The sequence below is a fragment of the Phalaenopsis equestris genome, unplaced genomic scaffold (assembly GCF_001263595.1).
Source record: "Phalaenopsis equestris unplaced genomic scaffold, ASM126359v1 Scaffold001078, whole genome shotgun sequence".
NCBI lineage: Eukaryota > Viridiplantae > Streptophyta > Magnoliopsida > Asparagales > Orchidaceae > Phalaenopsis > Phalaenopsis equestris.
In genome coordinates, this window is record NW_018165517.1 from 206,553 (window position 1) to 228,575 (window position 22,023).

Consider the following 22,023-nt stretch of genomic DNA (forward strand, 5'->3'; position numbering starts at 1 on the left):
TTAACTTGTTACTTTCCTTGAATTATGGATAGAAAATGTTTTTTATTTTATTTTATTTTGGGAGTTATTTTAATAAAAAAACATTTAAATGATAAAACAATATTATATTGAACAAAATTGAATTGCATGATTTGGTTCCATCTTGTGATTAATTTTTTACAATTTCATTTCAATTTAGTATGATTCATACTTATTATGTTAAATGTTGCCAATCCATGTGAGTTGTATGTTAGCTTCAACCTGCAAAAGATGCTCATGTGTATATGTTAGCATACCACAAACTTTATATTTTACATTTATGCCTCCCAGGTCTTCTTATATCACAAAATAATATCGCAATTTAAACTTTTAAAAGTGAAATACACTTAAAAATTTAAGTTTAGGTGTAAGATATATAAATACATAGGAATCGAGTGGTATTTATGTAAATCTTCCAATCTGTGAACCTCTTGTAGGCTAATTTATGAGATTATCAACTCTTGCATCCCGCTTCAACTTAAATTAACATAACAAGAGCTCAATATATGATGAATAGATGTTGCCACTTCCCATAAGTCACACATACATAAGAGGAGAAAAAAACATAACAATAAGAAATCTGTCATAACATTTACATAAAGAGTAGTAAATCTAGTGGACTGGATCAGGGTTGTAGTTCAAAGACACTCTGTATATGAGCGTTTTGATGTCTTCTTCTGTCACCGCCGGTTGCTCGAATTCGAAATTGAAGGGTGTGTGGCAGATCGGTTCATCATTTATGTCATGAAGAGAAGCTAAATATGGGTGTGAAAGGGCTTCATCGACTGAAGAGAGATGACATATTTCATCACTTACGCGCTCAGAATGAGAATCATTATAGAAATGAGTAGGGCATCAAAATAGTCCCATGATTGAGAAAATATTACGTGCGGATAATATACATGCGGATTTGTGGTATTATAATGAATACCGACATAACACTACCAAATCCGCACCTATCAGCGCCTACCCTGTCGTCACGTAATATTTCTTCCTCATTAAAATTTTCATGGTCAAAATAATCCCTACTCTTTTAATATAAGCTAAAATAGACTCAAGAAAGATCATATTAGTCCCAGAGTCTATAAAAATGTCAAATCAGTCTCCATAATCGTTTAATAAGGACTATCTTAGCCCTCAATAAAGGAATCGAGATTAAATTGGCAATTTCATAAACTCTAGGATTAAAATGATCTCCTGCAAAGAATGAGATGACCGTTTTGAAACTTTTCTCGAACAAAACTGAACAAACAATGACTGGCAAGACTTAGAAGAATAGTTAGATACCTGTGATTCTCTTGCTTGGGTCAAATACCAACATTCTCTCAAGTAAATCCTTAGCTCCAGGAGACATGCTCGGAAACCTTGAAGAAAATTGCTGCTTTGGATAATGTGGAAGTTGTCTTACATACCTCCGGGCATTGTCGCTTCGAAGAAACCCAAGACTGGAGTCATCTGGGGAACCTATCAACTTTTTAAAGAAGAGAAAACATGAGTTGTGAGGGGAACCACTCAACTTTTGAAAATGTTAAGGGAGATTTACATACATATCACACAATTCTTTTATATTCACAAATTTAACATAAAGTTTTTAATATTTACTTATATAATGCTCACATCTTTGACATTGTATAAAAAATATCACTAATATTATCTTTTTAAAAGTGAAAAACATAATATCATGCATATGTTTTGATGTGACCATACCACCTAATTTTTATGTATGTTAAATATCAAGCTTTAGGCGTCATGTATGCGTATACATAAGAATTGTGGCATGTAAGTAAATTCCCCAAAATTCCAACATAATCTATAGAAGCTTATGAGTTGACAAACAGATTATCACGAACATTATAACCATCAACATTAGCTTTAGTACAAGACATAAGGTGGCATAGGTTGGTTTTATAAATCCTAATCTTTCGTTGAAGAAAAAGCTTTTTGAACAAATTCCAACAAAATGACCAAAAAATATGCTTGATTTGATGATCTAATTTAACAAACATCGATTCCACTACATTATTAACCTAAACAAGTTGAGATTTTAATTAGATAGGATTTAGTAAATCCTGTAAATCCGGATTTATCAAATCCAGAGGTGTTAAATCCACAGATATGTTTGATACGATTTAAGTTAAATCTAGCTAAATTCATTCGTAATGTTTAGGGATCTCCACTTCCTCCTGTGTGACAAGAGAAGCCTCCCGCCTTAAATACGTTAAATCCACCTATTCATTGAATTTTAAAAAACTAGGATTTACGTTACAAGGAGAAGATAATGGATTTAGCAAAGTTACGGATTTAACTCCCTGTTTTTTGCATTTGGCAGATTTAAAACAGCACATCAATAACATACAAGATTAAAATAATAAGAGAATATAAAATTTTAGCAATAATGAAGATCACACCATGAAAAAAAATTTGGCAAGTATTTCACTTAACATTCACAATAAAATAAATTAAAAACAAGAACAAGAATAAAAAACACCCAAATAAAGATTCAAGCCTCATAACGATACAAGGAGACTCACCTCCGGAAGTATGAATCAAGACTTGCAAAGCACTTGATAAACACAAATTAAGAAAAACTATAATTTATTTTCCGCCTCAACATTAAATAATTTGACTCAGATTACTACTTATAATCCACAAAGGTCAAATATGGTAGCTTTTCAATAGCCAATCAACATTTGGTCAAATACACCAAATGCCAATACAAAAATTTTGCAACTTTTCAAAATTTTCCAAACAAAATAGCTCGTCAATTTCCCAGAATATTTTTTGTGCTGCAAAATTGTTCAAAGAAACTGAATGAAAAGAAGAAAACGACAACAACAACAATAACAAGAAGCCTTTATCCCACTAAATGGGAAGGCTACATAATTTATTTTTCTCCATTGTGTCCTATTGAGTGTCATATTTTCATTTAACACTAATAGACTAAAATCATTTTTTATAAAAAATGTCCAAATCTTTTCAAGTCTAACTCTGTTTTATTAACATAAGTTGAATCTAAAACATCTACTCTCCTAACAGGATCATCAGATAGTCGACGTTTACCGTGACAAACCATCTAAGATGACTCTCTAATCTTATCTGTAGCTGGGGCTACACCAACCCTTTCACGGATAGATTTGTTTCACATTTTGTTTCTAAGTGAGAAGCCACTCATCCATCGAAAAGAAAAAAGTGAGATGGAAAAAATTCACCGATACGACATAAAAAAGATTACTAATAGTCCAGAAAGTATAAGGCCTTTGAGTTCCACAATCCCAATAAATCTTCCTTAAATACATAAAAAATAAATATAAATTTGTATACTTAAAAATAGTTTGCACGGATTTCGAGACAAACTGTTGTCAGCTCCCGTCAAATTGGCTACCCTTGGCAGACTTTTCCCCCTGATGAATGGCTTTTTCCCCCGATAGAGGACTTTTTCGGCTCCTATTGTAATATTATAATTTACTTTTTGGTCCTCCTATCGTCTATAAATAGGAGAGTCATTTCATATGAAAGGGTTTTTCGGCTCCCCCTCCCCCCCCGACTTGTAAACTCTATTTTTAATTGAATAAAATGGGTCCACAACCCCAGAAACACCCGATTCGCCCTGAGGGGGGCAAGTCTTCCTCTCCTCCTCTCCGCCCCTTTTCCTCTCTTTTCCTTCTCTTGGATTCTCACACTCTATTCCTTAAGCACAATTCAAATGACATATTTGGATTTAACAAAATCTTTTAATGGTTACTGCATCACTTTGTAGAATAGCATTAATCACATACCCATCCCTTCAACAAAAATTAATTTTCATATTGTTCCACGAAGCAACTGAGAATTACCTTAAAAGTTGCAAAAAAGAAATTTAACAGTTTTCAAGCTACAAAAAATGAAACCAAAATATAATAAAAAAATTTTAAAAATGTTATTTACATGTGAAACAACAAAAAGTTACCACATTTTATGACATCGCCCATTTCTGTAATGACAGAAAACAAAACATATTTAGAGGCACATATTTAGACGCAACATATTTAGATTACAGAAGACAGCCTTAGAGAAAAAAGAAGAGCAAACCCATTAAAATAGCTACAAGCCTCGTTCCAAAAGGATCCCGAATTCCATACCTCAGTAATTAGCCTAAGCTGATGAACGTAATCCTTTCCGGGAAACAATGGCTCTCGGGTTACGATTTCGCCTAGAATACATCCGACGGACCAAGTATCGATGGCAGCAGTGTACTCGGAACAGTTAAGGAGCAATTCCGGTGCTCTGTACCAACGAGTAACGACGTACTCTGTCATAAAATCCGCTTCTGATGTCGTTCTTGCAAGGCCAAAATCTCCAATTTTGAGGTCGCAATTCGCATTCAAGAACAGATTGCTCGGCTTAAGATCACGATGTAAAACATGCGCAGAGTGCACGTATTTTAGACCCCTTAGTAGCTGATAGAGGAAAAACTGCAGGTAATAGAAGATGATAGTGTTACAGCGGAAAATGAAATTGAAAATTATGTAGCACACAATTCTTATATATTTGCATATCTCAAACTTAAACTTTTAGTTTTACATATATAGTACTTTGGTGCTTTAAACCTATGCATAAAAAGTTGTATTTCACTTTTAAAAGTGCTATGTTTAGTGCTATTCGGGTAAATATGAAATGTTAGACCTGAGTTATGTAAATACATAAGAAATGTGCGATCTATAAGGATCTAAAAAATTGAGATCTAAAGGATCTAAATCACAGCAGATTTGCTCAAAAAAATAGATCAAAGAGGAAGAAATGTAGATGAAATGAAGCAACTTTGGAAGTTTACTTAAAATTCAGATAAAAAAATTTGTAAGTTGATAACTGCAGAGGAAAATCATGTCTTTATAACATAAATCATTATGCTAGAACATCATATCAGATGAACAAAATAAGTGTAGCAGTCCTAACTCTAGCTAAAAATCACATTAATATCATTCAGGTTTTAAACCTGAAGTGCTTGTAGTTAGAGTAATAACTAAAAAATTCACAAAAAGGATTTTATATCAAAAAAAAAAAAACAAATTGGAAAAACGGGCCAAAAGTGGGAATTAGTTCAATAAGTTCAATATATAATATAATATATATATATATATATATATATATGTGTGTGTATATATATATATATATATATATATATATATTGGAGAAAGTTTAATATGAAAAGTTCAACCAGTGTTTCAGAAAAGATGAATTTTTTGAGATTCTCCTTATTCCATCACAGAAGGCTAACTGAATGTTGAAATTATGTAATAATATGTAAATATAAAAAGTAAGATGAACATTTTTCATTAATGTTGGTGTCAAGAAAAGAGTTAGAACAAATAAATCCGAAAAATTAAAAAAATTCATGTACCAACCTGACAATGATCATCATTTAGAGGCTGGTTGGAGCGAATAATTTGATGAAGATCTGTCTCCATCAGTTCATAAACAATATAGACATCATTAAAAGTTTCCCTTTTCGGAGGGCGGATGATATCCTTGATACCAATTATCTAAGACGAAAAAAATATATGTTAGATTTTTCGGAGAAGGCTCGATACTAGAAAAATGGAGTAAGAGCTGAAAGGAACGCAGTTGAAACATTAAGTACATATCTAACACCTAAATTTTATCATTAACTCACATAACATTCATCTTCAACAACACATCAAAAATACCACTAATACTAACTTTTTAAAACTGAAACACACATTTTCATACATGTGTTTTGATATAAATAATATATATATATATATATATATATATCAAAATTTCGGTGTCAGACATAAATACATAGAATTGTTTGGTATGTATGTAAATTTCCCTTAAAACGTTATACTATGAATGCAATAGTTCCATCAAAACAGTTGCAGTCATGTTACAGCAAATAAAATATCAGTGGAGAATTTTTCATGCCATTTTGATTATAGTGGATCAATGAGCTATGAAAATTTCATCGCTATTGTTGTCATCATCATCATGACACTTAGCACAACTAATTGTGATTGAGTCCAATTAATAAAATGGTCCATATTAAGAGAGGAATTCATAATTTTATTAGTTGGAGTTTATTATAAGGGATTTCTATATTAGAATCAATTTTTTTTACATGGGATGTTCCTAAATTAAATTTTTAAGACTAATTTTAAATTTTAAAAAATTTGTCGTACTCTTTGATAATGCCTTGGATTTTAATAATTTCTATCAAGATTATCAAATCATATGTATTTTTTTTTATCATATCATATTTAAGATCTAGATTTGCTTGAATCTAAGCTTTATAGAGCACCAAGTCTTGGGGCAAATTGATTTGGAACTAAGATGAAAATATTAAACAACCCTTGCCTCTCAATCTAACTTGTTAAAAAATAATTAGTTGCTATAAGCATATTTAATAAATTTTTTATCCTGCTTTGTTTATTAGTAATTTGTCCTATGTTCATATTGATATGACGTGTGATGCTTAATAAACTTTAACGGGTTAATTGCCGCCTAACTTCAGTGGTCTTAACATGAATCAAATGAGGCATAATGTAATGTACATATGCATTATGCTTATGCACATGAAATAAATTTTTTCAAGCTATTTATGAGTTAAGACTATTGATATGAAGTCTTGTTTGTGTTGTTTATGAAATCATGTTATAGTGATTTGCCCATGACATAACATGTACATAAATTATGCTCATATGCTTAACGGATGATTGTTAGTAACAGCATTTTGCTCATGATTGCCCGGCAAGGTTAATAACCTAAGGAGTGACGACACTTATAAAGAGTCAATGGATGACATCAAGTTAGTAAAAACCATCATTCTATGTCAGGATACCAAAAAAAAAAGATAAATAGCATAAAATATAATCAAACTTTAATGAGAAAATAATAATTATAATATGAATGCATGTGAATGTTTTAGCATTTTTATGCAGACTGCCATTTTCACATAATTGATAGCAACCTCTACAACATAATCATGATTTATTGTAAGCCAATTCTAATAATTCTTGCCACATAAGATTAGTTTAACTCGATAGAATAATTATAATTATTATGTTACATTGCTAATTGATCCACTCTATTAATCATACAGTATGTCCTATGCTATTATGTACTGTAAGTTTCACCTACTGAGTACATTTCTCACAAAATTACACATTTTTACAATTTTGAAGTTATTAGTTATAATCATTGAGTGAATAAGTTAGATTTGTGCTTCAAACAACATGGGAATTATAGCATTCTTAATTTAATTTATTGGCCAATCATGTCTCTTATTAAGTGAATTCCCATGATAGTTAGGAGTAAATTTCCATGCTCTGATAACTTTTTGATGGATATTTATTAATTTAATCAGTTGATATGTACTTGATTAACTAAATATATATCAGCTCAGCCCATTCTGTTTGGTTACTATCAAAATTTTCTAACCTTGATGGGCAAGTCATGGCATTAGCAAAAATTTTAATATATTGGATTTGACTTGTATCATTAACCATTATTCTCAATTTTAACTTCATCAAGGTTCACATCAAACAAATCATGTAAATAACTTTATGCCTTCCACAATAAACTTGTTCTTTAAGTTATTCTTGGAAAAGAAACTAATCCACTAAAAATGGCAAATGCCAATTATATCTTATAAAGTGAAAAACATGTACAATGATCCATAACTTTTTATATAGAAAATGCAATAATTATGCCCAAATATAAGCAACAAAAAACAAATAACAATTTGACAAGGCATAATTTTTTCAAACTAGACAAATTGATGTTATATGCTTGCGTAAGTGCGGGGAATAGATTGCGATCTTTTTCGACAAATAAAGTTAAAATAATCTAATCGTAGATCGATTAGATAAAACAAACATCATAATAAACAATCTAGATAGTGTGAAAAATATTTTATTAATTTCACAATGTAAGAATACTCATATCAATGAATTTTTTAGCATGTATAAAAAAAGACATTAGAATAATTTCATGAGTTTGATAAGTATACATATATGCACAGCGTAACTCTTAACTAGTTCCTAATCATTTTAGTTGCTTAAAAGCCAAATCTACATGATAGAGACCTTAGTCAGGGCAATGATTAAGCCTATCACTGGCAATACCACTGCAAGTCACACAATTGAACAATTATTTAAGAGAAATAATTTTTTATATTTACTAATATTATACTCTAATCTTTAAACAACATCAAAAATATCACTAATATTTATTTTTCTAAAGTGGAACAAAAATTTTCGTGCAAATGTTTTAAAGCAATTTAGACATTAGTGTTACTTAAATAAATATAAAATTTAAGAGTTTGATAAGTAAATATCAAAAACTTTCATGGTAAGTTTGTAAATCCCCCCTTCTTTAAGTGTCTGTTAGGGACAGCTGCAGCTGTTTGAAGCAGCAGTTTTGAAGCTGCTACAGAATAAAATGTTCAAAAAGCTACGGTGATTATTACAAATTTATTTTAATATCAAAAAATCATGCCACAACTTTCTAGCAGCAACTACACTTTAACAGATTAACTTGAAAAAAATAATTTTTCTACAACAAAAATTTCTAATAAGTAGCAAGAAAAATGTTCCCCAAACAGAACTGCAGAGGCTGTCTAAAACACAAAGCAGCCAAAAAACTATCTCAAACAAATCCTAAGTTTTGTACCCAAATTCCCTAATCAAGATAAAGATCAATGTTAAACTAACCTAACGTAATAATGATAAGCAAGTTGTGATTGGTTTCTCCTTGTTAGTCATCTAGATCCAGCAAGGCAATGAATCTTTATTGGATTTTAGAGCCTAAGGTCCTCAACAAAATACAAGCTACCTTCAGTTCCATTGTTTGTTAGAGGGCATTGTGTTAGTTTTCTAAGAAACTTTGCACTAGGAATACAAATTACAACTACCTCAAAAAATTAATTAGCATCTCGGTGTTAAATAAAGTTATTAAAAATTATCAGTTGTTTGAATTTCAAACATGTATAAATAAAAAAATCATAAATGACTTTTACATTCCGATTTAATGATATACTCAAAATTTGGCCAACATCTCAAGATTTTCGATCGTCTCAATATCACTTTTTATAACTTTAAAAATAATGACTAAATCAAGCATAATATTTAACAATTCGAACTAATGTTTAATAACATTGACATATAAATAACACTAAACTAAACAATTAATTAAAAGCACATACATTGAAGTATTTTGTGGAACATGCATAAAACTCCCGATTAGTACTAAATAAAATTATTTGAATATGTTACACAAAATCAATCGTATTAGAACTTAACTCGTGTCAAAATCAAAACCTATGGCAAATTTAGGCTGGATCACTCAAAATCGAGTTGCATCACACCTATTTCAATGATTTCGAGTGGTTTCAGGCCCTTCGAATAAAACATTGCCTTTGTTTGATTGAGTGCTCCCCTCCCATGTTGATCACAATGATGACTTATCTTGAGCATAATTTCAATTATAGATGTTTAAGGATTTATTGAGGTTTTTTAAAAGATATGGATGTTGTGATTATAAAAGTGAATTTGAACAATTTAAAAAAAAAATTGATTTCTTACAAAATTATGGTTGAATGGGATATATTTTAGCCTTCTCTTGATTGAAACTGAAGATTTATGGGGATGGTCCTCCTTGTAGAGCAAAGAGGCGTGATTGATTGACTTTTTTTCCAATCTATTTTAGTTCTCTAAATATCAAATCAAATTAATTTTCTAACATCACATGCTTGATTTGTTTCAAGTTTAATGCAATTTATTTTTTTTATGATGGTACAATTTTCAATTGATTGTATGAATTCCATATTTAATTTTCTTCACATAATTTCTAATTGATTATTTCTAATCAAAGGTTATTAAAACTATTATTAGAGTGGATTTTTTCTCATTGAATTTTTTTCATGAAAGGAAATAATAAGTTGTCAAATAAATATCCACAAAATTATTTGTGTATAAATGTTTTTATAAATAACATAATGAATGCTCATTAAAAAAACCCTAAAAAAGAAATGTCGACGTTAAAAATTATTAGAATATTATTGATTGTGTTAATTAATATATAATTACACTTAACGAATTTAAATTAAAGATTTGAATCCCTCTCCACGCTGCAAATTGGATTTCTCGTAACTGTTCCCGCACAACCCGCACCCCGGTCCAGCTTCAAAAAAACCTCTCTCTTCTCCTAGGCTTCACGGCTCGCATTCTACCCCCTATCGCTTCGTCCTAATTGAAAGAAAATAAGCCAAAAATTAGGTATTTCATTCAACATATGTGTTTAAACAGAGGTTACAATATTTAACAAATAAACCAATAAAACCCTCTTATTACACATAATTTGCAACACTCCCCCTCAAGATGGGTGAAAGATATTCATTAAGCCCATCTTGTCACATAATATAGCTAATTCCACTGAACTAAGTCCCATAGCGAGTCAGTCAGCCACATGCTCTGTAGTAGCTACATGGCTCAGTTCCAACGATACATTATTCAGTTTCTCCTTGATGAAGAATCCATCAATCTTCACATGTTTAGTTCTATCGTGTTGCACAGAGTTATTAGCAATATTGATTGCCAACTTATTGTCACACTACAACTTTATTTGAGATCCTTTATCCACTTTGAATCAACTAACAAGGCTTTCAGCCACATCATCTCAACAACTCCTAATGTCATGGCGTTGTATTATGCATCTGCTGTTGATCTTGTTACAACTGACTGTTTCTTGCTCTTCCACGAGACCAAGTTGCCACCTATAAATATGCAGTATCCTGATGTGGATCGACTGTTATCAGCACAGCTTGCCCAGTCAGAATCACAAAAGCCCTCAATATCTATATGTTCATTCTTCCCGAATATCAACATTTTCTCTGGTGCACTATTTAAATATCTCATAATCTGATACACTGCATCCATATAGCCCTTCCTTGGATCATGCATGTAGCGGCTTACCACACTTACTGCAAAAGAAATATCGGGTCGAGTGTGGCACAGATAGATCAGGCGGCCCACCAGCCTTTGGTACTTCTAACGATTAACTGGTTCACAAGCCTCTGTACTGAGTTTGAACTTCTGATCAATTGGATAAACTGCAAGTTTGCACCCACGCATACATGTCCCCATGAGAAGATAATTTCTCTGGAATAGGAGCATCCCCTCAAGTTCATAAGCCAATTCAATCCAAAAAAGCATCTGAGTTGTCCCAGATCCTTTACATCAAATTGCTTACCCAACCTTCTCTTCAGTTGAGCAATCTCTACCTCATCATCACCGTTGATAATTATGCCATCCACATATACAGGAAGTATGGTAGTGTGACCCTCATGTTGCCAAAAGAATGTCATATGGTCTGCATTGATCTGCAGATATCTCATGTCAATTATCGTCATTTTAGACTTATCAAACCAAGCTCGAGGAGACCGCTTTAAGCCATACAATGACTTTCTAAGCCTACACACCTTGCCCACTGTCTGGGATGCACTAAATCCTAGTGGTATCTCCATATATACCTCTTCCAGTAGCTACTCATGAAGAAAAGCATTATTCACATTCAGTTGGTAGAGTCTCCACCCACCATTGACTATCAAAGAAGTCAGTGTCCTCACTATGCTTATCATTGCTACTGGTGCAAAGATTTCATTGTAGTCAATGTCATATCGGGAAGAGTGTGGCACAGATCGATCACGCGGCCCACCAGCCTTTGGTACCTCTAACGATTGACTGATTCACATGCCTTTGTACTGAGTTTGAACTTCTGATCAATTGGATAAATTGTAAGTTTGCACCCACGCATACCTGTCTCCATGAGAAGATCATGTACATAATTTCTCCGGGATAGGACCATCCCCTCAGGTTCATGAGCCAGTTCAATCCAAAAAAGTATCCGAGTTGTCTCAGATCATTTACCTCAAATTGCTTACCCAACATTCTCTTCAGTTGAGCAATCCCTACCTCATCATCACCACTAATAATTATGTCATCCACATATACATCAAGTATGGTAGCGTGACCATCATGTTGCCGAAAGAATGTCATGTGGTCTGCATTGATCTGCAGATATCCCATGTCAACTATCTTCATTCTAAACTTATCAAACCAAGCTCGAGGAGACCACTTTAAGTCATAAAGTGACTTTCTAAGCCTACAGATCTTGCCCACTGTCTGGGATATACTGAATCCTAGTGATATCTCCATATATACCTCCTTCAGTAGCTACTTATGAAGAACAACAACACCCACCATTCAATGTCAAAGAAGCCAGTGTCCTCACCGTGCTTATCTTTGCTACTGGTGCAAAGATTTCATCGTAGTCAATGTCATACGTCCGGTTGTACCCTTTTGCCACTAGTCGTACTTTGTACCTCTCCACTTTTCCTTCTGGAGTTTGTTTTACATTAAAGATCCACTTTCATCCAATTGTCTTCTTCCCTACTAGTAATGGTACAATCTCTCATGTTAAATTTTTATCAAGAGCTCCAAGTTTTTCATGCATCGTCGTTTTCCAATTGAGATTCTCTTTAGCAATCTACCAACACATAATTATAGAGACAGTCCAACGATGCAGTCAATGCTTTATGCAAATGTGAAATGTTAATATAAAAAATAGAGTTTGCAATGTCAAGTTCCCACCCATACCGATCAGGAGGATGTCCTCCATTGTTGCAGGAGGTCCTCTTTAATGTTGGGGGGTGGGGTGGGGAATTGATGGAGGAAAAATAATATTACCTAGGAGTTTTGAATCAAATGTAAATGGTGCAAGTGTCTCAAGAGTTGGGGAAGACCGAGACAAGAGACTTGTTAGCACTACAAACTTTGTTCCCTCAGTCTATTTCTTCCTCCGTGTATACACGCTTAGCTCACATTTAGCTTGAATCTCACCACCTCTGGGGTCAATCTCCTCTATTTTCGTCTCCACAATTGATTCATTCCACATCACAGGATATGACATTGCTCCTACTCGCACCACTCCACAACAATAGTACTCACTCTCTCTTGTCTCGTACTCCAATTTCGGTTAAGTCACCAAACGGTGAATTCACCTCTAGAGTGCAGTATAGTTTAAATTCTCTGAATAACACATTCATACTCACAAAGAGTCTCATCTTAATTAGGCTCCAGATATAACCCTTTTAAGTAGCAGAATAACCCACAATAATTTTCACAGCTCTTGAATTCAACTTTCCTACAGACGGTTTGTTGTCTTTCATAAAGCATACACATTCAAATACCTTCAATAGATGGATTCCACCATTGTCTCCTTTCAATATCTGATAAGGAAACTTCCATTCCAGCACTCTTGAGGGCATCCTGTTAATCAATTGAGCAACGACTTCCATTCCAACACTCTTGAGGGCATCCTGTTAATCAATTGAGCAACTGTAAACACTGCTTGCCCCATAAGTGACGTGGGACACTCATTTTTATCATCATATTCCGGGCTACCTCTAGAAGATGTTGATTCTTCCCTCTGCTACTCCATTCTGTGTTGGTGTGAATTGGCATGTGGTTTGGTATTGTATCCCTTGACTTAATAGGCAGTCACCAAATGCTTTGTTGATATATTCTGTTCCATTATCAGATCTTAGTGTCTTCACAACTACCTCATATTGGGTCTGGATTGTCTTGTGGAAAGCAAGCAACCATTTTAATCAAATATATCCAGGTAACATGAGAAAAACAATCAATAAATATAACAAAATAATGATAATCATTTATAGAACTAGTAAGATAAAGTCTCCATACATCAAAATATATCAAATCAAACACACCAGAGCTCCTCTTCCCAGAACTGACATAGGAACTCCTAGTGAGCTGGCCAAACTCACAAGCATCACACACTAGTTTCTCCTTATTTGTCTTTTCATACAAAAATGGATACAACCGACTCAGTAAGCTATAACTAAGATGTCTCATACGTCTGTAAGACAACAGTAACACATCATCGACGTTCCTCCCAAATTCTACAACTGGAACACTTTCCACCATGGATGTCAGAGCTAAGTTCATCCCCTTTCATTCCAAGTACCAGAGTCTGCTATGTCGCGTTCTAGTTCCAAGTGTCCGGCCCGTCGCTTTCTCTTGGAAGATCACCTGAAGAATATCAAAAGAAACAATGCAGCTTAACTGGAGAATAATGACACTAACGGATAAAAGGTTTACTAGAAAAGAAGCATGCAAAATATTGAACAAAGTCATATAATTGATACATCTTACTGTACAATTATCAACTACAGGCTACCTTATACCATAAGCAGTCTGTATACTCTCTGGTATTGCTAGATGAGTACATGAAGAGAACTCACCGCAGTACCTGTCACGTGAAGAGAAGCACCAGAATCTATGATCCATTCTAATAATCCTGTGGTGGAAATAAAGACAAGAGAGAGTGTGTCTCCAGTACATTTGCTTTAGTGAGCAAAAGTGGCAACATTACCCTTTGATGTCGATGGATTTGAAGTATCCTCAACTCTATCTCCTGTTGTTTTTCGCTTCCTCTTCAACATCTCCAGACATTTGTGATTCTCAATAGTAAAGATCACACTTGTCTCTCCCTCGTCCTCTGTTACCATCAGATTTTCCCGATAGCATACTTTTCCACCTTCTCAACCCTCACGACCACAACCACAACCTCCAACTTGTCCAAGTCCACCTCTTTCTCTCTTTAGGTGGCTTAAGACAGACCCTGCTCAGATGACCAACTCCACCACAGTTGTAGAACTTGTGAGTCTCCCCTTGGACACCTGTCGTACATGGACTTGCAGCAGGCAATGCTAATCATGCACCCGAAAGACAACTCCACTCAGAGTATAGTTTCATGCGACTTTCTTCTTGTATCATCGCAGCAATGGCCTAATCTAGCGTGAGAATAGTCGTCTGAGCTAGGAGGACAGATCATCTCTGATCAAAGGCCAGATTCAGATGAGCTAGAAACTACATAGTTCTCATCTGTGTAATGATATCTCATATCTTGCAATCTGGATCGCTACAGCTCGACATCGGTGAGAAGTAATCAAGATTCGCCCATAGCCTCTCCAAGTCTATGGAGTATTCCTGAATTGATTTCTCACGTTGTACCATAGTTTCTATCTCTCGTTGAATCTGAAATACCCTCATGTGGTTCTCAGCCCCAGCATAAATCTTCTTAAGCTTCGTCTAGATGTCCCTCACCTTTCGAATGTTATCGACTGAGGATATGATTGACGAAACCATTGAGTTAAGTAACCAGATGTAAACTATGGCGTGAGTGGTGCTCCACTTATCCCTCTCAGTATTGTCACTCTTTGGCTCGTCCTCAGTAAGATATCCCATTAGTCCATTCCCTGCTATGCTAGAGTTGCCTCAATTCGACGTGAACAACTCAAATAAGTGGTCGGTCCATTAAGCTTCAAATCCACGGGTGGGAGATCTAACATCACCTGCGTCAGAGCATGCGTTAAATTCGTGGTTCCTGTCAAGGCACTAGCTCCCTGTATGAGCCCTACCAGGAGCTTCAAGACCTTCGGATCAATCCTTCCCATAAAATTCTATCCTTTACTCCCCACACTATCTCCATCTCTCGTCATCTTCAATCACTTGGACTCCCTTCTAGGTCATACGCACCACCAACAATTCCCTTCATCCTTTATGCACGATTTTGATCTATATTATCATCAAGATCAGGATCTTCTTTGTGTGGCGGCATGACTATAGGAGATATGGTGGCGGAAACGGCTTGGAATGGAGTCTGCAATGGCGGCATGGAGTGATGATCAGCACTGGACACAAGTGCGTCTTCCACAAAGGAGGCCAAATGCATTGTGTCTCCCGCACAGAAGTTGCAGGGACGCGAGATGCACGTGGATTTGTCTCCGCACAAGACTTGGGAGCGACGCGGGAGGGTTTGTCTCCTACACGGTACACCTCGGGTAGAAGAGAGATGCGGATAGAAGAGAGAAGGTAGGGGGCTAGGATTTGGCTTTGATACCAAATTAAAAGAAAATAAACCAAAAATTAGGAATTTCATTCAGTATATGTGTTTAAATAGAAGTTACAACACTAAACAAATAAACCCAATAAAACCCTCTTATTACACATAATTCTCAACAGTCTTGCTCCCGACCGTTCAAAGACATCTCAGATAGAAGACTCCTTCCCCTATAAGAAATGTCGATCTCCCTGTACCGTCACAATCAAAGAGGTGATCTCTCTGTGCGGTCGTAATTAGCACTAGCGGGAAAAGCAACAGCATAATCGCAGCATATAGAGAGAACTTCCTTTTCGCTGCTATGTACGGCGAAAGGGGAATAAAAAGAGCCCTACCATGTCTTCTCACTCGGTTCGCACGACTCCAGTGTCTCCTCCTTCACCCAATACGTACGATCTTGTGCCCTAGCCCGCATGCCAGAGACGATCGATCCTCGACTGCCGGACGTACTCCAAAGGAAGCAAAGACGGGATCGAAGCATACAAAGACCGTTGAAACAGGCATTCTTCCTCGTTTCGTCTATTTCCTAGCAATACAGAGCAAGCAACTAAAGCAACGAGGGGATCGCGACATACGTCGACATTGGTAACTCCCATTTTTCTTTGCCTTCTGCACTGCTCTTACCCGAAACCATGGAGGCAGATGGAGGAGCCTGTGTAAATCTCGCTACCAAACAGCCCTAGGAGCACGATCAGCTTCTTGTTCTTTATCCCTGTCTCACACATGCAGGCCGGGATTCCAACCTTTCGCTATCAAAGAAAGCAACAACAAGCAGCGGCATATAGCAGAGACCTCCGACTTACCCCTACCTCAGAGGTCATCACTGCATACGACACTCCATGCTTCAGAGTCCTGTGCGCCTTCTCCTTCCCTGCCGCGCCTCGCCTCGCCGCTCTGCCTTAACGAGGGCCGAGCGCACCTCTATCGTTGAATCCGAGCACTTGAATGCAAAACAGAGTTTCTCTCATTACCATTTTTTAATGTGATCAAATAAAAATATATGTCTACATCTAAGTGAATGTTTATGGGATCTACCTAAACATATAAATTGACAGAATAAACTTGATTTGAATATCAAGTTGGGGCATAGCTGAAGTTAAATATTAAATATCATGAATTGGGCCCAAATTTAAGACAAATATTTTATTTTTAAATGTTGAAATGAAGAATTAATATTTCAATTCCACCACCAGATTGTCAATACTCATGTTAACGAACAGAAATCGGTTTAATTTTTAAAGCCAAAAATCATATGCAAATAATTTAAGCTTCAAATGATTTCAAAATTTATACAATCTCGCGGTTATCTCTTAAGTCAAATGCGATGCCTTGAAATGTGAATCCACCCATAAGACTTAGATGAGTACCACTTGAAATACTTTTGAGTTATATATGTTTTACGATGTCTGTATAAGAAAATTAATTATACATATTTTCAATATTCGCATATGCTCCAACCAACATATAGAATGTTCAAATATTAGATTCGAGAATTCTGTGTTGGCTAATAAGGTCACCTTGTCCATAAGATAAGGTTGTAAGTCACAACCCACTAGTCTGATCATCATCCTCGTAAAGACTGGAGTTGACGAGTCTAATAAGTCATAATAAATGTTCAATTCCTAAAATAAAAATTTACAAGTCAAAATCACCAAATTAGTTTGATCCTTCTCCTTGTTTAGGACAGGAGTAAGCGAGCCTTAAATCTTAAAAGTCTAAACTAACAAATTAAATGTCTCACTTTCAAATATAAAAACCTTAACATATCAAACTCCCCGATGATTGCCGTGTTGATTGAAGATTCCAACCTGAGGGCTCAATCCTTAAAATCAAGCTTTTCAAAATAATCAACTAATATGTAAAGTAGAATTTAATCATTTAAGAACTAAAAACAAAAATTCATCAGCTCTCCGCAATAGTTTGTTAAGCGTGACAAATCTCTGATTGACTTCAACTCACAAAGAGCGAATGTCATATCAAATGTATCAATATATCTACAATCAAAATAATTGCATCTCAATAAGGACGTGACCCGAGTCCGCTGTCCGTGTGGTTATGCCATCAAATTACACCACAAAATGGTTGTTACGACCAGAGTCCTCTAACTGGATGGTTGCAATCAAATGATACCATTGTATTACGGTCACGGTTTCAACCCGTATGTTCCCCAACGGCTTTCTATCTTTTGAGTTGTGAATCATAAGGGTACAATTGATTGACACAAAATCTTTGGTTAGTTAAGATTGACTTAAATTTGTCACAATATACAAATATTCATCCTAGATCTACAAGGATCTGTTAGACGGCGCACCTCATGGTTGCTGATAAGGATTTTTATGTCTGGTTGGGTCAACTAACTTCTCTGACTAAGTAGATCAGGGACCACAACAACCCGAGATGACGGAACCAAGAGATCTTGATTAGGCTTCGTCTTTATTCCCGCACCATCCTCTTTAAACTTCAAGTGGTGAATTCTACACTTTAAATCTTAGATTTGTTGCTATTATATGTTGAATATTTAATTATTAATGACTAGTCTTAATTGAGAGTGATCTTCCGTTATCAGGAAAGCTAATTAACCATAAAGGCTTGCGCCTATGGGAAACCTCGAACCCATGATTAAAAAAACATCCTCATTAAATGAGGGTGAAATATCTGGGAAATGTCTTATTTACAATATAATCTGCCTTCTAAAAATGCAACCATCGAAAGCTCTCTCTCTCGAAATAAAAATAAATACAGAGTTGCTCTGGAGAGCGGTCATGCATTTTTGGAGCCAACAGCATAAAGCTCATTATTTAGGTTGAACCAAATACCACATCAGTAGACAATTCTCAAATTATTAAGTGACAAGCAAAACATCCATCGCATCCAGGTGGTGTGATATTCAAATAAAACATGCAAAGTATTGGATGTTGAAAGAAAATTGTCAGCCATCTAAATGCCCCAGCATTATTTGAGATCCAAGAACTATTGAATATAAGCAATGAAGACTGACAATGCAACACTTTAATCACCAAAAACCTCCCAAAAAAAAAAGAAAAGTAAATTGATGATGAAGTTGCCCATTTTGAGATATTTGAGCTTTGATTTTAATCACTCCGAAAGCAAGACGAAGATCAAAATATTCAAATATTAAAATAACTAAAAAATCTTACATTTTCATGATTCAAATGACGAAGAAGCATTATTTCTCTTAAAGTTCTCTTCGCATCAACTCTATTGTCAAATGCATTGCCAATCTTCTTAATGGCAACCTCTTCACGTGTCTGTGAATTCACTGCAGCGCTACGCAAAAAATTATGTTCAGCCATAAGCATCACAAGCTTCGCAAATAACAAATACATCAGAGATTCCAATCCAATTTAAATACCACAAATAACTTCAATAACAAATAGCAAAGAACGACAAAACACAAAGGCATATCAGGGGCAGAAAAATTGTTTTAAGAGCTAAAAATAACGACCAAAAATTCATAAAAAAGATTTTAATAGTATGCTACTTCAAGAAACCAAGATTACCATATTGTACAACAAAATAGCCATAGAATTTTAAGTGAACACCAGTCATATATTTTAAGGCACACTTGTATGTTTCTGCTCCTCTCTAGAAGTACTTCGAAATGTTCTAATCCTTGATGTTTATGGCAGCCAACTGCAGTTAATCATGACATATTTGAAGCTAGAATTCATGAATTATGAAGATAAGCATATAAATAGAATGAACTGCTTTTCCGTAGTTGACTAGAGAGAGAGAGGGAGAGAGTAAGAACGGAAAAATATATATGGTACCAGCCTGAAAAAATATAAAAGACAAAAATAACAACTGGAGCGAAAACAACTTGAAAAAATATTAGTTTTCATGCCAGCATATATTCCATAATATAACCCAACCAAATAAATGCCTCCCAAACTCACACCCCATCCATCACACCGACATTCGAACGAGGTCCAGCCCAATATATCTCTTATCCCATCATAAAGCTTTGTTCATTAGTAAATAAATTATGTACTGCTGGACGCTAAAATAATTATTCTGCTTATGAGAAATCCCTTTGGTGCATTAAAATCCTATCTCATAGTTCTAAACATTTTTGCTGACAAAAAATAAGATTGTTATTCATCAATCATACAAAAAATCCACCCCTTCATACAACCAGTCAGTCAAGAGTCCAGGAAAGAAAACATGAAATTGAATGAATGTCGTAAATTTTCCTTGAAGAAAAAAAATAGAAAACAATGTAAACTCAGTCAAACTCAGGATGGCAAGGCAAAAACATTTAGGGACATTTACATAAGAACCACACAAATCGTGTATATCAACATATCTAACAACAAAACATTCATACTTACATGCAAACCACTTAGATCTTTAACACCACAGTAAAAATACCATCATCACTATCTTATTAAAAGTGAAATACACATTTTCATGCATAGGTTTATAAAACCAAAGTGTTATAAGTGTAAATATCAAAACTTTGGGTGTTAGATATACAAAATACATAAGAATTGACAGCATGTATGTAAATTTCACAAATATTAATTCTATATAGATGTTATAAGCATTAGAATAATGCTATTAATTCCATTTTACATAGGTCGTCAGACCAAAAACCTCATTAGTCCAAATAAATTTCAAATATGAAAGATAATGAGAAACAACTTATTGTCAAATTAACATAGAGCATAACAAAAAGAGTGGTTGGATTCCAAATAGGAGGAAGTTGGTCTGAATATAAACTGAAATGACAGATTAAAACTCAAAATAGATTGAGTATGAATTTATGTTCAAATATCCATTACCAATAGCTTCCAGCACTACTTTAAGAAGTACCCATTTCATGCAATTGTGATTCCACTAAGATACCATATATAGATCATCAACAAACCAGCTCCAATTATCCCAAGAAACATAATCTCATTCTAATTTTTCATAACATGGTATAATTTCTTGCTTAAAATTTAAGTAGAAAAAGATCTAAGGCTAAGTAACACCTGGAACTTCAGAAGGTTATACATCCAAGCTCATGATTCCATGCTCCCAATTTTATTTTTTTTATTTCGAGTAAAATAAAATTTTCATGGTCCCAAAATTAATACGGAAATTGTTCTCTGAACTCACAGAGGACAAACAACAAACACCATGAGAGCAACAAAAACCACTTCCTTCAACAAAATCAAAAGCTCAAAACTTGGTGCACAAAAAGAAGAGCTTAGCTTACCAGACAATGCCATAGGCACCTCGGCCCACAGGCCGCAAGGGGGGAACGTATTTGGTGGAGACCTCAAATAAGTTGCCGTAAACATTGTACTGCACATACCTGCCGCCATGAGTGAGAACTCCCTTTATCTGCCCCTCGCTAGATGCAGACCCCGGCTCCATACCTCCCTTCTACAAGCTCCTTCCTTTCTCGCCCTCCTTGCCAAAACAAAACAGAAGGATGGTGATCTTTAGCCGGGAAGAACGGGAACAGGGAAAGAAAAAGTAGGCGATTTGAGCTGAAATCCGTGAAACAGGAAGGTTAACGTCGTTCTCACCTTCTTTCGGCTGCTTTTGTAAAGCTTTATCTGAAGCTATTCATCTAACTTTCCTCGCCTTCAGTTTTCAACACGAGAGAAGAGAACTGGAGGCCAATCTTCTTTGTTGAAGACGAACTGAGAAGATGAATTGAATGCTGCGGGCCAGAGGAAGCGTGGAATTGTCAAAAAAACCAGGAAATCCTCGTCTTCTTTCTTCTCACAGAGATCCCGAACACAACACTGCCCTTGGACGAGAAAGATATGTAAATATATAAGAATTATGTGCTACTTATGTAAATTATCCTTTTTTTAAATAATTTACAGACATACCAAACAATTTTTTGGCATTTAGATATTTTACAGCTAAATGTCAATTTCCATCTAGTCACTCCATAAAAATATATATATTAAAAATAACAATCATCCTTTTGTTCTACTAAGAATCATATTTCCATTTAATTCTAATATATTAATATCATTTTTATACAATATATCCAAACTTTTA

At 34.8% G+C, this 22,023-nt stretch overlaps 1 protein-coding gene across 2 annotated transcripts; it reads right to left on the reverse strand.

The window, feature by feature from the left end:
• Window positions 1-501: 501 nt before the first annotated feature.
• On the reverse strand, window positions 502-21,758 carry LOC110032978 (mitogen-activated protein kinase 2-like). Of its 2 annotated transcripts, none has more exons than XM_020736790.1 (7): window positions 21,537-21,758; window positions 21,320-21,417; window positions 19,155-19,284; window positions 5,400-5,537; window positions 4,137-4,469; window positions 1,306-1,489; window positions 502-803 (listed from the first exon to the last, which is right to left on the reverse strand). In XM_020736790.1, the coding sequence occupies exons 2-7, from the start codon at window positions 21,379-21,381 to the stop codon at window positions 631-633; spliced, it is 1,020 nt and encodes a 339-aa protein (XP_020592449.1). In that variant the 5' UTR covers window positions 21,382-21,417; window positions 21,537-21,758; the 3' UTR covers window positions 502-630. The 2 variants fall into 2 exon arrangements, with proteins under 2 accessions (XP_020592449.1, XP_020592448.1); XM_020736789.1 differs by having other exon boundaries at window positions 21,221-21,417.
• Window positions 21,759-22,023: the final 265 nt, after the last annotated feature.

Excerpts from the sequence above, each read along its gene's own strand:
- LOC110032978 (XM_020736789.1), bottom strand. The coding sequence starts at position 21,381 with ATGGAGCCGGGGTCTGCATCTAGCGAGGGGCAGATAAAGGGAGTTCTC. Across the intron at positions 5,538-19,154 it reads GTCATTTGAATCATGAAAAT|ATAATTGGTATCAAGGATAT; the intron begins GTAAGATTTTTT and ends TTTTCGTCTTAG. Across the intron at positions 1,490-4,136 it reads AGCTTAGGCTAATTACTGAG|TTGATAGGTTCCCCAGATGA; the intron begins GTATGGAATTCG and ends TTCTTTAAAAAG.